Source organism: Loxodonta africana, chromosome 15 (genome assembly GCF_030014295.1).
Source record: "Loxodonta africana isolate mLoxAfr1 chromosome 15, mLoxAfr1.hap2, whole genome shotgun sequence".
Classification (NCBI taxonomy): Eukaryota; Metazoa; Chordata; class Mammalia; order Proboscidea; family Elephantidae; genus Loxodonta; species Loxodonta africana.
The window spans coordinates 79105215-79121708 of NC_087356.1; the positions used below are offsets into that span (position 1 = coordinate 79105215).

Here is a 16494-nt window from a genome sequence, read left to right on the forward strand (position 1 = left end):
AGATATTTTTAAAGTGTTCAAAAGCAAAGATGTCACTTTCAAGACTAAGGTGCTCCTTACCCAAGCCATGGTATTTTTAACCACCTCGTATCCACGCAAAATCTGAACAATGAATAAGGAAGACGGAAGAAGAATTGATGCCTTTCACTTATGGTGCTGACAAAGAATATTAAATACACCATGGACTGCCAGAAGAACAAACAAGTCTGTCTTAGAAGAAGTACAGCCAGAGTGCTCCTTGGAAGCAAGGATGGCGAGACTTCGACTCATGTACTTTGGACATGTTATCAGAAGGGTTCAGTCCCTGGAGAAGGACATCATGCTTGAAAACGTAGAGGATCATTGAAAAAGAGGAAGACCCTGATGAAATGGATTGATACAGTGGCTGTAACAACAGGCTCAAACATAGCAATGATTGTGAAGATGGTGCAGGACCAAGCCATGTTTTGTTCTGTTTTACATAGGGTCGCTATGAGTCAGAACCGACTTGATGACACCCAACAATAGTCAAATATTTGTCTTGTTGTTGGTGTTATTTTATACTGTATGTTGTTATACTGCATGTATAATATGTATATTTAGAGTAAATGATTGAAAGTGGAATGTCTCCTTAAGGCTTGCTTGGTGTCATGGCTATGGGGCTGAGTGCCGTAGCATGTATTCTTGTGGAAATAATCACTTGCCCATAGAAAGGTCAGCAGCCTCTAAAATGCCAACTCTTTCTAGGTTAGATAACCAAATTTAAAAAGAGAATTGGTAACGTGAAAGAAAATGCTACCATAGATGAGACGCTGCTAGCCTCTGCTCCCACCCACCTCAATCTACATCTTAGGGGTAGACAAGGGGTCAGACTTTGGTTCTGAATCCATAGGGGAAGCTGGATTGGCAGTGTCTTGGTATGGCTTGGAGTCTGGCCTTCCTCCCCCGCTTCCTGGTTGACTCTCAGTACTTAGCATAGGGCCTTTGCCTGAACTATGGGACTTTCGGCTCTTTTTCTGGAGTAATGAGGCCCTTGCATTGCTTTTTTTCCTTTCCCAAGCATTGGTGACGCCGGTAACCCTTATACCTGCTGTCCTGGGTGGTAATCAGCTGGTGATCATTGTGGGCATTGTCTGCGCCACCATCCTGCTGCTGGCTGCTCTGATATTGATTGTGAAGAGGACCCACAGGAATAAGAGGTATAGGACTGCCCCTACCCCTTGGGATGGGAGGCTGGGGGTACAGGACCTCCTCTAACCCAAAGTGACAGAGAGTGATAGGGCCCTAACTGCCATTTTCACTGAGGTACTTTTGTATGTGTGTGAATATTTGTTTTATACTTTGAGTTATTATCCTACAGTACTTTTAAAATTTTTTATTTTTTTAAATTCAGTGACATTGATCACATTTTTCATGTTGTATCACCATTATTGCTATTCTTTTCCAAAATATTCCACCATCATTAACATGAACTCAATGCCCCCAGACAAAAATTTCCTCCTTCCCCCTTCCTCCCACTCCTGGTAACCATAAATATTCTTTGATTTCTATTAAAAAAAAAAAATTGCTTATTTCATATAAGTGAGATCACACAGTATTTGTCCTTTTAGAACTTACTGATTTCACTCAGCATAATGTTTTCAAGGTTCATCCATGTCGTGGCATGCAGCATAACTTCATGTCTCTTTACAGCTGTGTAATAGTCCAGTGTATGTATATACCACGTTTTCTTCATTCATTCATCTGTTGATAGAATTTTGGTTGTTCACTGAAGTTGTTTAAAATAGAACCATCTGTGGTTGTCTAATAGAAGTCCTTCATGTAGTTGTCCAGTCCCTTGGCTCACTGTGCCCAGGAGAAGCTTTGGACAGTCCCACATCTCTCCCCTTTGCCTTGGTGTCATATGAAGATGACGAATGCCTTTACAAATGGTGGCCTAAGTAGAGCATAACTAAAAAGATAAATCTTATGCAGGAACTGCAATAGTGCCGTTCAACACCAGAAATGCTTTTTGAATTATCCATGTCATACACTTCATATGGAAACCCTGGTGGTGTAGTGGTTAAGAGCTACAGCTGCTAACCAAAAGGTTGGAAGTTTGAATCCACCACGTGCCCCTTGGAAACCATATGGGGCAGTTCTACTCTGTCTTATACGGTTGCTATGAGTCGGAATCCACTTGACGGCAATGAGTTTTATACGCTTCATACAGAAGCTCAGATCTTGAGGGTTCATAGTAGTTTTGTTTAAAGGGCCTCATTCTAATTATAAGAGAGATTTTTTTTTTTTTTTAAAGGGCACTCTCAGATTCTAAATTATTGCTGAAGTGTGTTTTTAAAGGCCTGACTTTCATCAGCGTTTCTCCCAGGGTCTCAGAAAGGTCCAGATGCTCCGACATGGCACTTGTGTTTCAGCTGGCAGGTCCACATCCCTCAGTTTACCAACTATTGAGGAACTATGATGGTAGGGCAAATGGTCTCTTCTTGAAATAGTGTCAGTAGGCAAGGGCCCCCATTAGGAGTAAGTAATGCTGACTTCTGAGTCCTCTTCCCCATGGAACATGGATTCTACAGACAGTGCCGGTGCCTGCGAGGTCCGCATCCCACTCCGCGGGGCTCTCTGATCTGGTTTTGGACTTGGTTGGCCTCTTCGAGGGCGCTTGCTCTTTGAGTCCTGAGAGCACTGAACCAAGAATTAGACAACCCGGGTTCCAGTATCAACTCTTATCAGGTTGCTAAGAGACTGTGGACAAATCACTTCCTCCCTGTGGGCCTCACTTCCCCTTGAAATGAAGGGCAACAGTTGTCTAGTAGTTTACCCTAAAAAAATAGTCAGACTGGTATGCTGAGATTTGTGTATGAGCATGGTCACTGTAGCATTGGTTATAATTAAAAATTGCATCATACTCAGTATCTATCAGAACGACAATGATTAAATGAGCAGGCATCCTAGTCAATGAAATGCTGTGCAACCCTTAGACAAGATGCATCTGTATGTAATGACAAGGGGTAGTGTTATAGAATATGTAGTATGATCTCATTTTTGAAAAATAAGAAAATTAAATAATGCTCACTTTAGCAGCATACATACTAAGTTATTTGTGTGAGTATACTTATGCTTGCACTGAGAGAAGTCTGGAAGGAAAATTCTAAAATGTTAATAACAGTGGTATTTGGGATAAAAGGGAAGGTGGGCCCAGCGGGGTGGGGAGTTTACTGGGTACATCGACTTCTAAGCATCTACATTTCTATATTATTTGAATTATTTTACAAAGAGAATATATAACTTTATAATCAATAAATACAATTAAAACATTTCTACTTTGGGACAAAAATTCTCTACGGTTTCTTTTCTAGCTTTAATCCTGATATGTATTTTAGCTTTACCTGTAGGGTCGCAATGAGTCAGAATCGACTCGACGGCAGTGGGTTTTTTTTTTAGGCCATAAGAGAAAAAAAAGGAAGGCTCAGCTAGTGGCAAATACAGATAACAGATGATCAAGAGATCCAAGGCCAATGGCTGACCCTGGAAGGGGCCAGAGCTTGGGGTGTTTGTGTAAAGTGTTTGTGGAAATAATTCAATTTGGTCTCCACCCTTGCACTGGTGTCTTGCTGAGCTTCTGGTGCCCCCTGCTGGTTCAGTTACATCTCCTTAGTCCTTCTCAGGAATGCCGGGAAGATGATAAAGTGGACTGACCTCTAGAGGGACGCCACCTCAATACGTTTATGAACACCTAAAACATTCCTAGGACAGTGCAAGGTACTGACGGAGGGAGAGTTTCTAAAAGATTCTCAGGCTCATCAATTCTCATCTGTAAAATGCAGATGTCCCCAACCTCACACTGGTGTTGTGAAGATTAAATGTGATGGGATAGTACCTAGCACGTGCCTGGACCCAGGAGGGGCCCAAAAACCAAACCCATTGCCTTCAAGTCAGTTCGGATATAGGGCAGAGTAGAACTGCCCCACAGGGTTTCCAAAAAGCGGCTGCTGACCTTTTGGTTAACAGCCAGGCAAGCTCTTAACCACTGTGCATGTATGTTAATTTTATTCTCCTTTCCCTGAGCTGGCCTTGTAGACTGGTGACTAGGCCCTCACCTATGGGGCATGATTTTTGCCTGAAAGATCTCTAAAACGGGCAACGTCTCTACAATTAAACATGTGGCCTAAAGTGCGGAAGTCCCAGGCATTTAGGCCCAAGTAAAAATCCTTTGAGTCAAGCGTGCTCCTGGACCAAGGACTTTTGCAAACCAGCTCTTTTAAAAAAGACAGAGGCATCCCTGGCAGTCAGGAGGGAGGGGTGCAGTTTTTCTTTGGGTTGGGTTTGCTGGAAGTTTTTCCAGTTCTCAAGGCGCTTGCATTCTCCCTGGGATCCCTGATGCTAGCCCAGAGCAGTGACGACAATGGGAAGCAGCTTACAGCAACTGCCAAAAACCAGGGGCTGCTGGTCACTGGGCACAGAGTGTCCCACCTTTAAAGATCTTCAGGGAAGGAGCCTAATCCCATGGCCTGTCTCTATTCAGTCACTTCAAATTGTTTCTCCTGTTCTGGACAGTTGGTTGATGGAGAAGCTGTTTTTCTGTCTAAGCTATCTCCACCTTGGCTTCTTGCCCTCCACTAGAAGATATGCATTCTCAGGTTTTGAGGTGAGCTGGGAAACACTGGCTGTAAGAATCTGGAACCACTAATCATTCCTCCTCCAGAGTCTCCCTCCTCGTAAACCTATATAGGGGTCCCAGGTTGGCACCTTTGAATGTACAGTGCTGGCTGGTTAATCCCACCTGCTTTTCATGCCTTGCAGTTCGGTGAATTCTACAACTCTGGTCAAAAACCTGGAGAACACAAAGAAAGCAGACCCAGAGGTAAGAGAAGAACTCTGCTGTTTTGCTGGTTGGCCCAGTGTGGGTATGTGATCCAGGTTGAAGCGAAGGTAGATGAAGTGATGTCCTCGTTCTCGGTGAACTGAGTTACCTGTCGTTAGGTCTCAGGACACAGGCCAGTGCCTGGCACAGAGTGGGCACTCAGGAAATCTTTATCATTGCAATACAAACCTCTGAGAGTGAAAGGAGGTGGGGTGGGGTGGGCTGGGCCAGGCCAGGGCAGTGGATTCCGGTAGCAGGCAGTGGATCCAGAGCACTGGACTTGGAGTTAGGAAGCCTGGGTTCAAGCCCGGCTCTGCCACCTCCCTGAGGGTCAGTTTTCTCATCAGTAGAAGGAGGATAAGGACAAAAATCTCTGCCTGCCTGCGTCACAGGGTTGTTTGTAAGGCTCAGAAAAAATGGTATTAAAGTGTTGTGTAATCTATAAGGCACTGTGTAAATAGAAGGGAGAATTATTATGATGCTTTCAGAAGCTAATGGTTCAGGTGAGATATTCAGGGACTGTATTAACTAACAAAGTACCACAAAGTGGGTGGCTTTAAAGGAATGGAAATGTATTGTCTCACGGTTCTGGCGACTAGGAGTCCAAATGGCCATGTTGGTCAGGTCGTGTCCCTCCGGAGGCTCTAGGAGAAGATCTTGTCTTGTCTCCTCCTAGCTCCTGGTAGCCCCAGGCATTCCTGGGCTTGTAGGTGTATCTTCACATGGCCATCCTTCCTTGCTCTCTGTCTGTCTTTTCTCCTCTTTTAGAAGGATACCACGCAGGTGGGATTAGGACCCACCCCACCCCACTCTGACCTCATGCTAATTTACCTGATAACATCTGTAAAGACCGAAGTTCCAAACAAGGTCACATTTATAGTTCTCAGAGGTTAGGACTTCAACATATCTTTTTTGGGGACAAAATTCGATCTGTAACAGGGACCTTTAGAAAGAAAGGACCAAGAAGGACTTTTTCCTCCATACTAATTTGTAATGGAGCTATATAGAAGGGCTACTAAGGACTGAAAAGGAGTCCCTGGGTGGTACAAATGGTTAACAAGCTCAGCTGCTAACCTGAAGGTTGGAGGTTCGAGTCTACCCAGAGGCATCTTGGAAGAAAGGCCTGGCAATCTACTTCCGAAAACCAGCTATTGAAAACCCTATGGAGCACAGTTCTGTTCTGACACACGTGGGGTCACTGTGAGTCAGGGTCTACTTGGCAGCAACCGGTTTTTAAGGGTTGAGAAAATGGGTTCATTGCCTTGAAATCCTATTGCTTTTTCTTTTTTTCCCTCTCTTTTAACTTCTCTTTAAATAGCTACATTTCCATGTTTTGCACTGTGTCCCAAGAGTAAGATTTTCTCCCAGCTTGGTACAGGGGCCTCCAGAAGACCCAGGATTTCTCACTGGATGACATTGCTTCCCTGAACGGTGGCAGGAATGTGAATCACAGAGCACCACTGACTTCACAGAAGTCAGGGTCACCAAGGGTCCCTGCCAGACATGCCCTGTGAGAGCCACAATGACAATTAGCTGCTGATTAAGGCCATCCTGCCGTGGATTCAGTTAGAAGGAAATAACCACAGAATACAAATGATTTGTCAAGATAAGGACTTCTTACTGCTACCTAAATGCCCCATCCAAACAAAGATGTTTGACTTAAAAAAAATCTTTGTTCTAGTCAAATATATAAAACAAAAAATTTGCCATTTTAACCATTTTCAAGTGTATAATTCAGTGACGTTAATTACATTCACAATATGGTGCAACATCACCACTGTCTATTTACAAAACTTTTCATCCCCCCAAACATAAACACTGTACACGGTAAGCAATACCCATTGCTGTTGAGTTGATTCTGACTCATGGTGACCCCGCAGGAGAAGGGCTCCTTCCATTAGGCAATAACACCCCATTTTCTCTCTCCCCAGCCCTTAGTAACCACTAATCTACTTTTGTCTCTATGCGTTTGCCTGTTCTAGATATCTCATGGAAGCGGGATCATACAATATTTGTCCTTTTCTGACTGACTTATTTCACTCAGCCGAATGCTTTCACATTCCATCCGTGTCGCAGCGTGTATCAGAACTTCCTTTCTCTTTATGGTGACTAATACTCCATTGTATGGATATAGCACATTTTGTTTATCCATTCGTCTGTTGCTGGACACTTGGGTTGTTTTCACCTTTTGCCTATTGTAAATAGTGCCGCAATGAACATTCATGTACGAGTACAATGTTTGGCTTTCAAAGCAAGGAATTTGGTTCATAAGATGGTGCTCTTTCCCAATGAGTTAATTTTCGAGGAGACTGAAAAATGAATTATCATTATAGATGATAACTCTCTAGCTTTCAATAACTCTCTGAATCTACTGGTATGGGTGGCTGATGCCCTGGAAATAGGAGTGATGTACTTTTTTCCAGACATAGAAGATTCCCTTGATTTTAAGAAACTTGTATGCCATTTTTTTCCCTCTAGAAACACGTTTACTCCTCGATAAGTACAAGGGAAGTGATCGAGGAAGAGGAATCGACTGGGAAATCAGAGGCCACCTACATGATCATGGTGAGAATGATTCTGGGTCACAAATGAGCTGGGTGTCTTAGAGGAGGAAGAAGGAGCTGGGAAGGTTACGGCCAACTCTTGGACAGACCATATGGCTAGGCCACCTGAGGAGGATGTTTGCTGAGGTCAGAGAGTTTTCTAAGTAGTAGGAGTGTCAAAGAAACTGAAGCCCTGATGAACGGAAGAGTAGTACAAACTCACCTTCACACCGACTCTTGAGGCTTAGGGGTCACTGCTGGAAACTGCTGATTGTAGTGGTAGAGGAGGCACCTTCATCCAGGGTAGGGAAAGTACTTCTGCCTTACCAGCACTATTTGCCGCAGAGTCGATTCGGACTCAAGGCGACCCCATGTGTGTCAGAGTAGAGCTGTGCCCCACAGGGTTTTAATGACTGATTTTTCGGAAGTCGATTGCCAGGCCTTTCTTTTGAGGTCCCTCTGGGTGGACTCAAACCTCCAGCCTTTCGGTTAGCAGCTGAGCGTGTTAACTGTTTGCACCACCCAGGAACTCCTGAGTGAATGAATACCAGATTCCACTTTCTACATCTCCCCTCAACATAACCTAGACTTTGGTAACCAGGCCAGTGACCCCCGGTTAAACACAATCTAATAATGAGAGCATGTTAAGATCCTTGGATAAGTGTTCCCTTGCAAGGAATTGTTTTCCTTTCTATCAAAAGGTCACAGTAGGGTCCTTTTCAACATTTATATTTTTTTAATTCCAGGACTTACTATACCTTGATGGAATAACTGCTAGGCAGGCTGCATGCTGAATTTCAATAGTAATATGGAGTCTGACTCATATTTTCTCCTGTACAGCAAGAGAGCACCTAAGTAAAGCACCTAGAAAAGGCACCTAGCAGTGGAGTGAGTAGGGGTAGGGACAAAAGGAGTTAGCTGGCAGTGAAAGTGATACTATTTGTAGACTAAGTATAGGCACCATGTCCGTGAAGGGAGCAACGTTTTGCTAGATGTAGGGAAGGTTGGCCCTTCTTGTTTGTGGAACGATTGTTTGTTCCCCTGGCACTGGCAGTGATGACACATGACTCCCAGCTGATGGTAGCAGGGAAAGGTTCTGCCAAGCAAGTGTGAGATCAGAGACCTGGCACGGTTCCACCAAGTGAAACATTAGCTCCACTCTGAAGTTTCAGTTGATTGTACTAATTTTTCCGCCTACATCCTTTTTCCATTATTGCCATGTGATGCTGCAGTAACCGCCAGCCCTCATCCTGGACCTCAGAGACCCGCAGAGCAGCTGCACTGTGGCTCCTGCTGAGTATTTCACCCACTTGGGTGTCACTGTTTGCAGAAAGTCTCTGAGACAGAGACGACGTAATAGTGACCTTGAAGCTACCTCCCTTATGTTCAGTGCTAAACCAAAACAAAACCCCTTGCGGTCAAGTCCGTTCCAACTCATGGTGACCCCATGAGTGTCAGAGTAGAACTGCACTCTATAGGGTTTTCAAAGGCGGTAATCTTATGGAAAGGTCCATGAGTAGTGCAAATGATTTGCACTTGATTACTAATCTAAAGGTTGGTGGTTCAAATCCAGTGGCACCACAGAAGAAAGGCCTGGCGATCTGCTTCCATAATGATTATAGCCAAGAATACCCAATGGAGCAATTCCACTTGGTAACACATAGAGTTGCCATGAGTTGGAATTGACTTGAGTGCAACAAGCTAATCTTATGGAAGTAGATTGCCAGGCCTTTCTTCCATGGCACAGCGGGGTGGATTTGAACTGCCAACCTTTCAGTTAGTAGCCAAGCACAAACCTTTTACATCACAGGTGCTTTCTATTTAAACTCTATGGAAAGCAGCGTCTCTGCCCTCTTGAAATGGATCAATAAATCAAGTGTGATGAGAGGCCAGGGCCACAAACTTAAAGGTCTTCAGGGATAGGTCAAATTATTTTAAAACACTATGTACCAAATTAAATAAGCCTGTGGGAGAATTCTGGCCTGCAGGCCACTAGTTTGAGACCTTAGGTATAGGGGTAAGGAAGAACCACTTGATTTTTCTGTTGAGTTGATTAATTTTTACTTAAACGAAGTTGTGCCATGCTGTTTCTGAGCCTGTACAGCACTGTGGTTAAGATCATAAACTTTGGAGTTGGACAGACGTGGGTCTAAATCCTGATTCTGACTTTGCAGCTAGGTGCCCTTGGGCAGGTAACTTAGCTTCTTGAGCCTCAGTTTTCTCATCCTTAAAATGGGAATAATAATAACCTACATCCCAGATGATGAGGATCATTGGAGATAATGCGTGTGAAATTCAGTATTGGGCGGGATGCACGGAAAGAGCTCATTAAATGCTGTTATTATTGTTGTTGCTAGCTGCCATCAAGCTGGCCCCCAACTCATGGTGACCCCATGCACAGTGAGATTGGATTGTTGTGATCCATAGGGTTTTCTTTGGCTGCTTTTTGGAAGCATATTGCCAGGACTTTCAGTCTAGTCCATCGTAGGCTGGAAACTGCTGAAACTTTCTCAGCATCGTAGTAACGTGGTAGCCTCTACTGACAGATGATGGGTGGTGAATGGGTATGAGGTACATTGGCTGGGAATCAAACTCAGGTCTCCTGCATGGAAGGCCAGCATTCTGTCACTGAACCACCACTGCCCTCTCAATAAATGGTAAACCAAACCAAACCAAACTCACTGCCGTTGAGTTGATTCCGACTCATAGCGACCCTATAGGACAGAGTAGAACTGCCCCGTAGAGTTTCCCAGGAGTGCCTGGCAGATTCAAACTGCCAACCTTTTGGTTAGCAGCTGCTATTTTTTATTGAAATGCTTCTTACAAGTGTGCTTTGTTTCTTTCTTCCCTTCCTCCACAGCACCCCGTTTGGCCTTCTACGAGGTCAGCACAGAACAACCCACTTGAATGAAAGTCAGCTGGGGAATGCCAGAAACAGAGCAAGCTTTTTGAAAAGGAAGGAGCTTATCTATCTTTCCAAGCTTAGTGGAAGAGACTATCTACTCTGTGTGTCCTGAGCTGCAGTACCAGTTATTTCTGACCCCTTACCTCTCCCCCCTACAATTGTCCTCCTGCCTCATTACTTGGTCAAAGGACTAAAGATGGAGGGTTTGCAGCCTGACAGAGAGACTGGACAGTTTTGGAGGAGCAAGCCCTAACAAGGAGAGGGTGAAACGTGGGCTTGGAGGCTCTGGTGTGGGGCATTGGTGCAGAGGAACCTGACGGAGCTGTTGCACTGGCCTTAGGCACGCTGTTGGATGAGACCCTTCACTCGGACAGTGTTCTTTGTGGATGAGCTATTGGGAAGAATCAAAGAGATATAAAAACTAACCCTAATGCTTCTTTTGATAAGTTAGCCCTAAATAAATGAGGTTTGTGTAAACCATCCATTTTTGATGTCCTGGCTGAGGGACAAGTGGAGTCATGATGAAGAATTTACGGTAGGAAACTCCTATAGCTGAAGTTCCTCAAAGACAGCCGTGCTGTGGCTTAACACATTGGGGGTTGGTTTTGGTCTTGGGAATGGGAAATTTTCAGCGGCAAAAGGATCAGAAATGGGGTAGGAACACAGCTCTAGGATTCAACCCAGGAAGGAGTTCTTAATTCTGGCTGGGTATCAGAATTGCTGGTGCCTTTTTACTGGGCTTCACCTGGTTTGGAATTCTTAGGTAGAGCTTGGACATCTGGGTTTTTTTTAAAGTGATACTCTTGGGTTGCCAAAGTGAAGAGCCACTGATTTAACTCTTGTTCTGAAATGTGAGGTTCCTATACTTTTTGGTTACTATTGCAAGATTTGATAAGGTTGGTCTTAAAGGATCCTAGGAACTCCGTTCCTAACCTCCAGGGATCAGCTTGAGCTCAGCTCAGGTCTCCTCTCCTTGATGCCCTCAGGCATCTGCTCATTCTTTCTCTCCCTTCCTTCTCATTTAGCCATTCAGGGGTGGATAAAGAGGTAGGCTTTTCTGGTTCTGCAATTTCTAATCTAATCTCAAGTAGAGCTGCATTTTTCTTAAAAATAATTTTTATTGCGCTTTAAGTGAAAGTTTGCAAATTAAGTCAGTCTCTCACATATAAATTTATGTGCACCTTACTACATACTCCCATTTACTCTCCCTAATGAGTCAGCCCGCTCTCTCTCTAGTCTCTCCTTTTGTGACCATTTTGCCAGTTTCTAACCCCCTCTACCCTCCCATCTCCCCTCCAGGCAGGAGATGCCAACATAGTTTCAAGTGTCCACGTGGTGCAAGTAGCTCACTCCTCATCAACATCTCTCTCCAACCCATTGTCCAGTCCAATCATGTCTGATGAGTTGGCTTCAGGAATGATTCCTGTCCTCGGCCAACAGAAGGTTTGCGGACCCTGACTGCCGGGGTCCTTCTAGCATCAGTCAGACCGTTAAGTCTGGTCCTTTGATGAGAATTTGGGGTCTGCATCCCACTGCTGTTCTGCTCCCTCAGGGGTTCTCTGTTGTGTTCCCTGTCAGGGCAGTCATAGGTTGTGGCCAGGCACCATCTAGTTCTTCTGGTCTCAGGATGATGTAAGTCTCTAGTTCATGTAGCCCTTTCTGTCTCTTGGGCTCACAGTTACCTTGTGAGCTTGGTGTTCTTCATTCTCCTTTGACCCAGGGGGGTTGAGACTCATTGATGCATCTTAGATGGCCACTTGCTAATGTTTAAGACCCCAGACGCCACACTGCAAAGTGGGATGCAGAATATTTTCTTAATAGATTTTATTTTGCCAATTGACTTAGATGGCCCCTGAAGCCATAGTCCCCAAACCCCTACCCCTGCTTTGCTGACCTTCGAAGAACTCAGTTTATTCAGGAAAGTTCTTTGCTTTTGGTTTAGTCCAGTTGTGTTGACCTCCCGTGTATTGAGTGTTGTCCTTCCCTTCACCTAAAGTGGGTCTTATCTACTCTGTAGTCAGTAAATAACCCTTCTCCCACCCTCCCTCCGTCCCTCCCCCCTCTCGTAGGCACAAAAGAGTGTGTTCTTCTCAGTTTAAACTAATTCTCAAGATCTTATAATAGTGATCTTATACAATATTTGTCCTTTTCCAACTAATTTCTCTCAGCATAATGCCTTCCAGGTTCCTCCATGTTATGAAATGTTTCACAGATTCCTCACTATTCTTTATCGATGTGTAGTATTCCATTGTGTGAATATACAATAATTTATTTATCCGTTCATCCGTTGATGGGTACCTTGGTTGCTTCCATCTTTTTGCTATTGTAAACAGAGCTGCAATAAACATGGGTGTGCATATATCTGTTCGTGTAAAGGCTCTTATTTCTCTAGGATATATTCTGAGTGGGTGCATTTTTTTTTTTAACTTTTTCTGAATTTTATTTGTTTTGTTGTTGAAAATGTACACAGCAAAACACACATCAATTCAACAGTTTCTACATGTACAATTTTTAGTGACATTGCTTACATTCTTCGAATCGTGCAACCATTCTCACCCCCCTTTTCTGAATTGTTCCTTTTTTTCATTATCATAAACTCACTGCCCCCTAAGGTTCCTAACTGATCTTTTTGAGTTGCTGTTGTTAATTTGATCCCATATAGATAGTTCTTAGGGGCTGCATTTAAAATTTTTTGTTTTTTGTACTTTAGATGACGGTTTACAGAACAAGCTAGTTTCTCATTAAACAGTTAGTATACATATTGTTTTATGACACTGGTTAACAGCCACAAGACATGTCAACCCTCTCCCTTCTCGACCTCGGGTTCCCTATTACCAGCTTTCCTGTCCCCTCCTGCCTTCTAGTCCTTGCCCCTGGGCTGGTGTGCCCCTTTAGTCTCGTTTTATTTTATGGGCCTGTCCAATCTTTGGCTGACGGTTCAATCACAGCAGTGACATCATTACTGAGCTAAAAGGGTGTCCGGGGGCCATACTCTTGGGGCTTCATCAGTCTCTGTCAGGTCAGTAGGTCTGGTCTTTTTTTGTGAGTTGAAGTTTTGTTCTACATTTTTCTGCAGCTCTGTCCGGGACCCACTATTGTGATCCCTGTCAGGGCAGTCAGTGGTGGTAGCCGAGCACCATCTAGTTGTCCTGACCTCAGTCTGATGGAGGCCATGGTGGTTGTGGTCTATTAGTTAGGGGCTGCATTTTTGAAGAAGTCTCCTAACTCTTCCAACATTAGGACCCTTTCATAGCATACCCATTGTTAACTTCTTTCTTTTTCATCAGTGGTTCTTGGAATTCCACTTGGAGGCCTGTAGCCTCTTTTTGTTCTCATTCAGCTGTGGCTGAGGCATTCAGTGTTTCCTTCTTACCTGTTAGCTCTAAATATGGAGTTTGCCAATAATTTACAATAAGAGCACTGAAGGCAATATCCTGTCCAAGACTTCATATGGGAGAGAAGACATGTATTGGCATACAAGTAGTAGAGGGGGAGGGAGGAGTTTCACCTTCTGAGGATTCTTGGAGAGGAAGTGGTTTAATTTCTGGGCTATTAAGTAACGTTCTCTCCTGGCCTAAGGGGCCCCTTTCTACTTCCTCAAATATTGTATGCATAGGAGGATGGCCTACAGGGTACAGAGCTAGGGGGATGGATGGGGATTTTACATAGGGTGGCTCTGAGTCTCAATCAACTCAAAGTTGGATTTTTTTCCCCCCCGGGACTGAGAAGATCATTGGGATAAGAGCTGGAGGAAGGGGTGGGCAGCTTATTCACATGTTCCTGCAAAGGGTGCTTTGCCAGGGAGAGTGTGGGTATACCCCTCAGAGTCTGGTGTGCCCAAATTTGAATCTGACTCATTCAGAGTTTGACTTCCATTCTAAGTTCAGTAGTTGTGACTGGCGGGAAGAAGAGGAAGCCCACCTCTCTCTCCCCTTACCCCCACAAGCCTTCCTCATATATGCAGGCTTGGAGTCAAGGTTGAGGGTGGACTTGCAGCTATCACATGCTAATTTTGGCCCAAACCAAAACCAAGCCTTCAGGGGACCTTGGAAGAGACCTGCTTGCACACTCATGCCCTTCTCCTAGAGATAAACAAAAACCAAACCAGTTGCTGCCTGAGTTGACTCATGGTGACCCCATGTGTGTCAAAGTAGAATTGTGCTCCATAGGGCTTTCAATGGCTGTGATTTTTTGGAAGTAGAACACCTTTCTTCTGAGGTGCCTATGGGTGGACTCGAACCTCCAATCTTCTGGTTGGCAGCCGAGTGCTTAACCATTTGTGCCACCTAGGGACTCCCTCCTAGAGGTAGCTGTCCATTAAATCCAGGAATATGAAGGCATAGGTGTCATGGATTGAATTGTGTCCTTCCCAAATATCTGGCAACTTGGCTAGGTCATGATTTGCTTGTATGACTGTATGTCTTTCATTTTATCTTCTGATGTGATTTCCTTATGTGTTGTAAATCCTATCAACTATGATGTAATAAGATGGATTAGTGGCAGTTATATTGATGAGGTCTACAAGATTAGGTAGTGTCTTAAGCCAATCTCTTTTGAGATATAAAAGAGAGAAGTGAGCAGAGACCTGGGAACCTCATACCACCAAGAAAGCAGCACCAGGAGCACAGTGTATCTTTCGGACCTGAGGTTCCTGTGCTGAGATGCTGCCAGACCAAGGGAAGGCTGATGACAAGAACCTTCCTACAGAGCTGACAGAGAGATAAAGCCTCCCCTTGGAGCCGGTGCCCTGAATTTGGACTTCTAGACTACTGGACTGTGAGAGAATAAACTTCTCTTTGTTAAAGCCATCTACTTGTGGTATTTCTGTGATAGCAGCACTAGATAATTAAGACAATAGGGTATAGGGAATGGGCTTCAAAGTCAAACAGACTGATCAAATCCTGGCCCTGCCTCTTACTCTTTGGTATTATAAAGTTTACTTAAATTCATTAAGGCTGTTTTCCCTATATATAGAATGGAGGCTCAGGACTTTTCGTGATGATTAAATGAGGTAATTTAGGGGAGAGTGTCTGGTCTGAGTCCTCCATCCATTTCAAATGTGTCTTCCCCATTTGGATTTATCTTCCCAGCTCCTGGGACTCAGCTCCTGGCTCTTCTAGCTTCGCTAGCCAGTCAGCTCTATTAAGTCTGATAACATAATTAAGCAGTGTGGGTGACAACGTCCTCTGGTGAGTCAGTCCTCATCTTTTGTTAATTTTTATTTCTATGGGCAGGAAGCTCTTTAATCCAAAATACCTAAATCCTTCTCCCCATCCAAAGTGTTAGGAAGCTGGGCTTAGAGGGATAACATTCTAAAGGGCAGGAAATCTATTGGAGAGTGAGCAAGCTGGATCTCCTTGCAGTCCAGCCTTTAGCAAGCAGTCTTCTTACCTGAATTTGCAGTATGCTATTTTTTTTTTTTTTTATGTCCCTGGAACACCAGATGCTCCCGTATTCCAAAGTTTCCAGAAGTATGAAGGCATTTGCAAACAGAAGGTAGCTCCAGGCGGAGGCGGCTGAGCCACCCATGAATAACAGAGAACTAAATGGCTTCAGAGTTGGGCTCTTGGAATTGAAAACAGTTCAGTTTGCCTATAGAGACCTGAAGAAGATGTGCTTCCTTTAAAAGGTTACAGCCTTCTCCCAGCCTTTCAATCTTTTGTTTCTCCCCGCCACCCCGCTTTTTTTTTTTCTTTCATTTTTGGCTAGTGAGTATGCTTACATGTCTACATTGACAGTTTTCTTTGATAAAAAACTAGCTATCTTTTCCATCGTGTGTGGCACCTCCAGCTTTTATGTGTGTGTATGTATGCTTATAGGGAGTCATGTTGCCACTGAATTTGCTGTTACTGAGAGTCAAAGAACCTGAGATTGTAAGTTTTCTCCCAATGTAGACCAGTTATTCTCTTACTGAGAGTAAACAAAGCTTCTCAGGACCACTGACCTTCTGACCTGGCCTGCTGTTTTGTAGATGTGATCTGGTCTTCTTGCTACAAGTGAGATCAGGCAATCCATTACCACTTCTGTAAATCCCTACCGTCAAAACATCTCTTCATCAGAAAATAAGGGAACTCAGAGCTCTCTCGGAATAGCTAAGAACTTTCTTACCTCATGTCTGGTGAGAGCAATAGTAATTTACCTGTTCTAGAACCTTCAAAGGCACCTGTCTGCACTCTGAGTTGTGTGTTCACAGCCTTCTGTTCCGG

At 44.1% G+C, this 16494-nt stretch overlaps 1 protein-coding gene across 2 annotated transcripts in view; it reads left to right on the forward strand.

Annotated features, from left to right (window-relative positions):
- JAML (junction adhesion molecule like) overlaps nucleotides 1–14427 on the forward strand; it is a 37013-nt gene extending 22586 nt beyond the window's left edge. For both annotated transcript variants that reach the window (XM_064269003.1, XM_023558187.2), the window contains 4 exons: nucleotides 1040–1178; nucleotides 4780–4840; nucleotides 7319–7405; nucleotides 10244–14427. In XM_064269003.1, coding sequence (XP_064125073.1) covers nucleotides 1040–1178; nucleotides 4780–4840; nucleotides 7319–7405; nucleotides 10244–10294 — 338 coding nt within the window. In that variant the 3' untranslated portion in view covers nucleotides 10295–14427. The remainder of the gene's footprint in view (nucleotides 1–1039; nucleotides 1179–4779; nucleotides 4841–7318; nucleotides 7406–10243) is intronic.
- Nucleotides 14428–16494: the final 2067 nt, after the last annotated feature.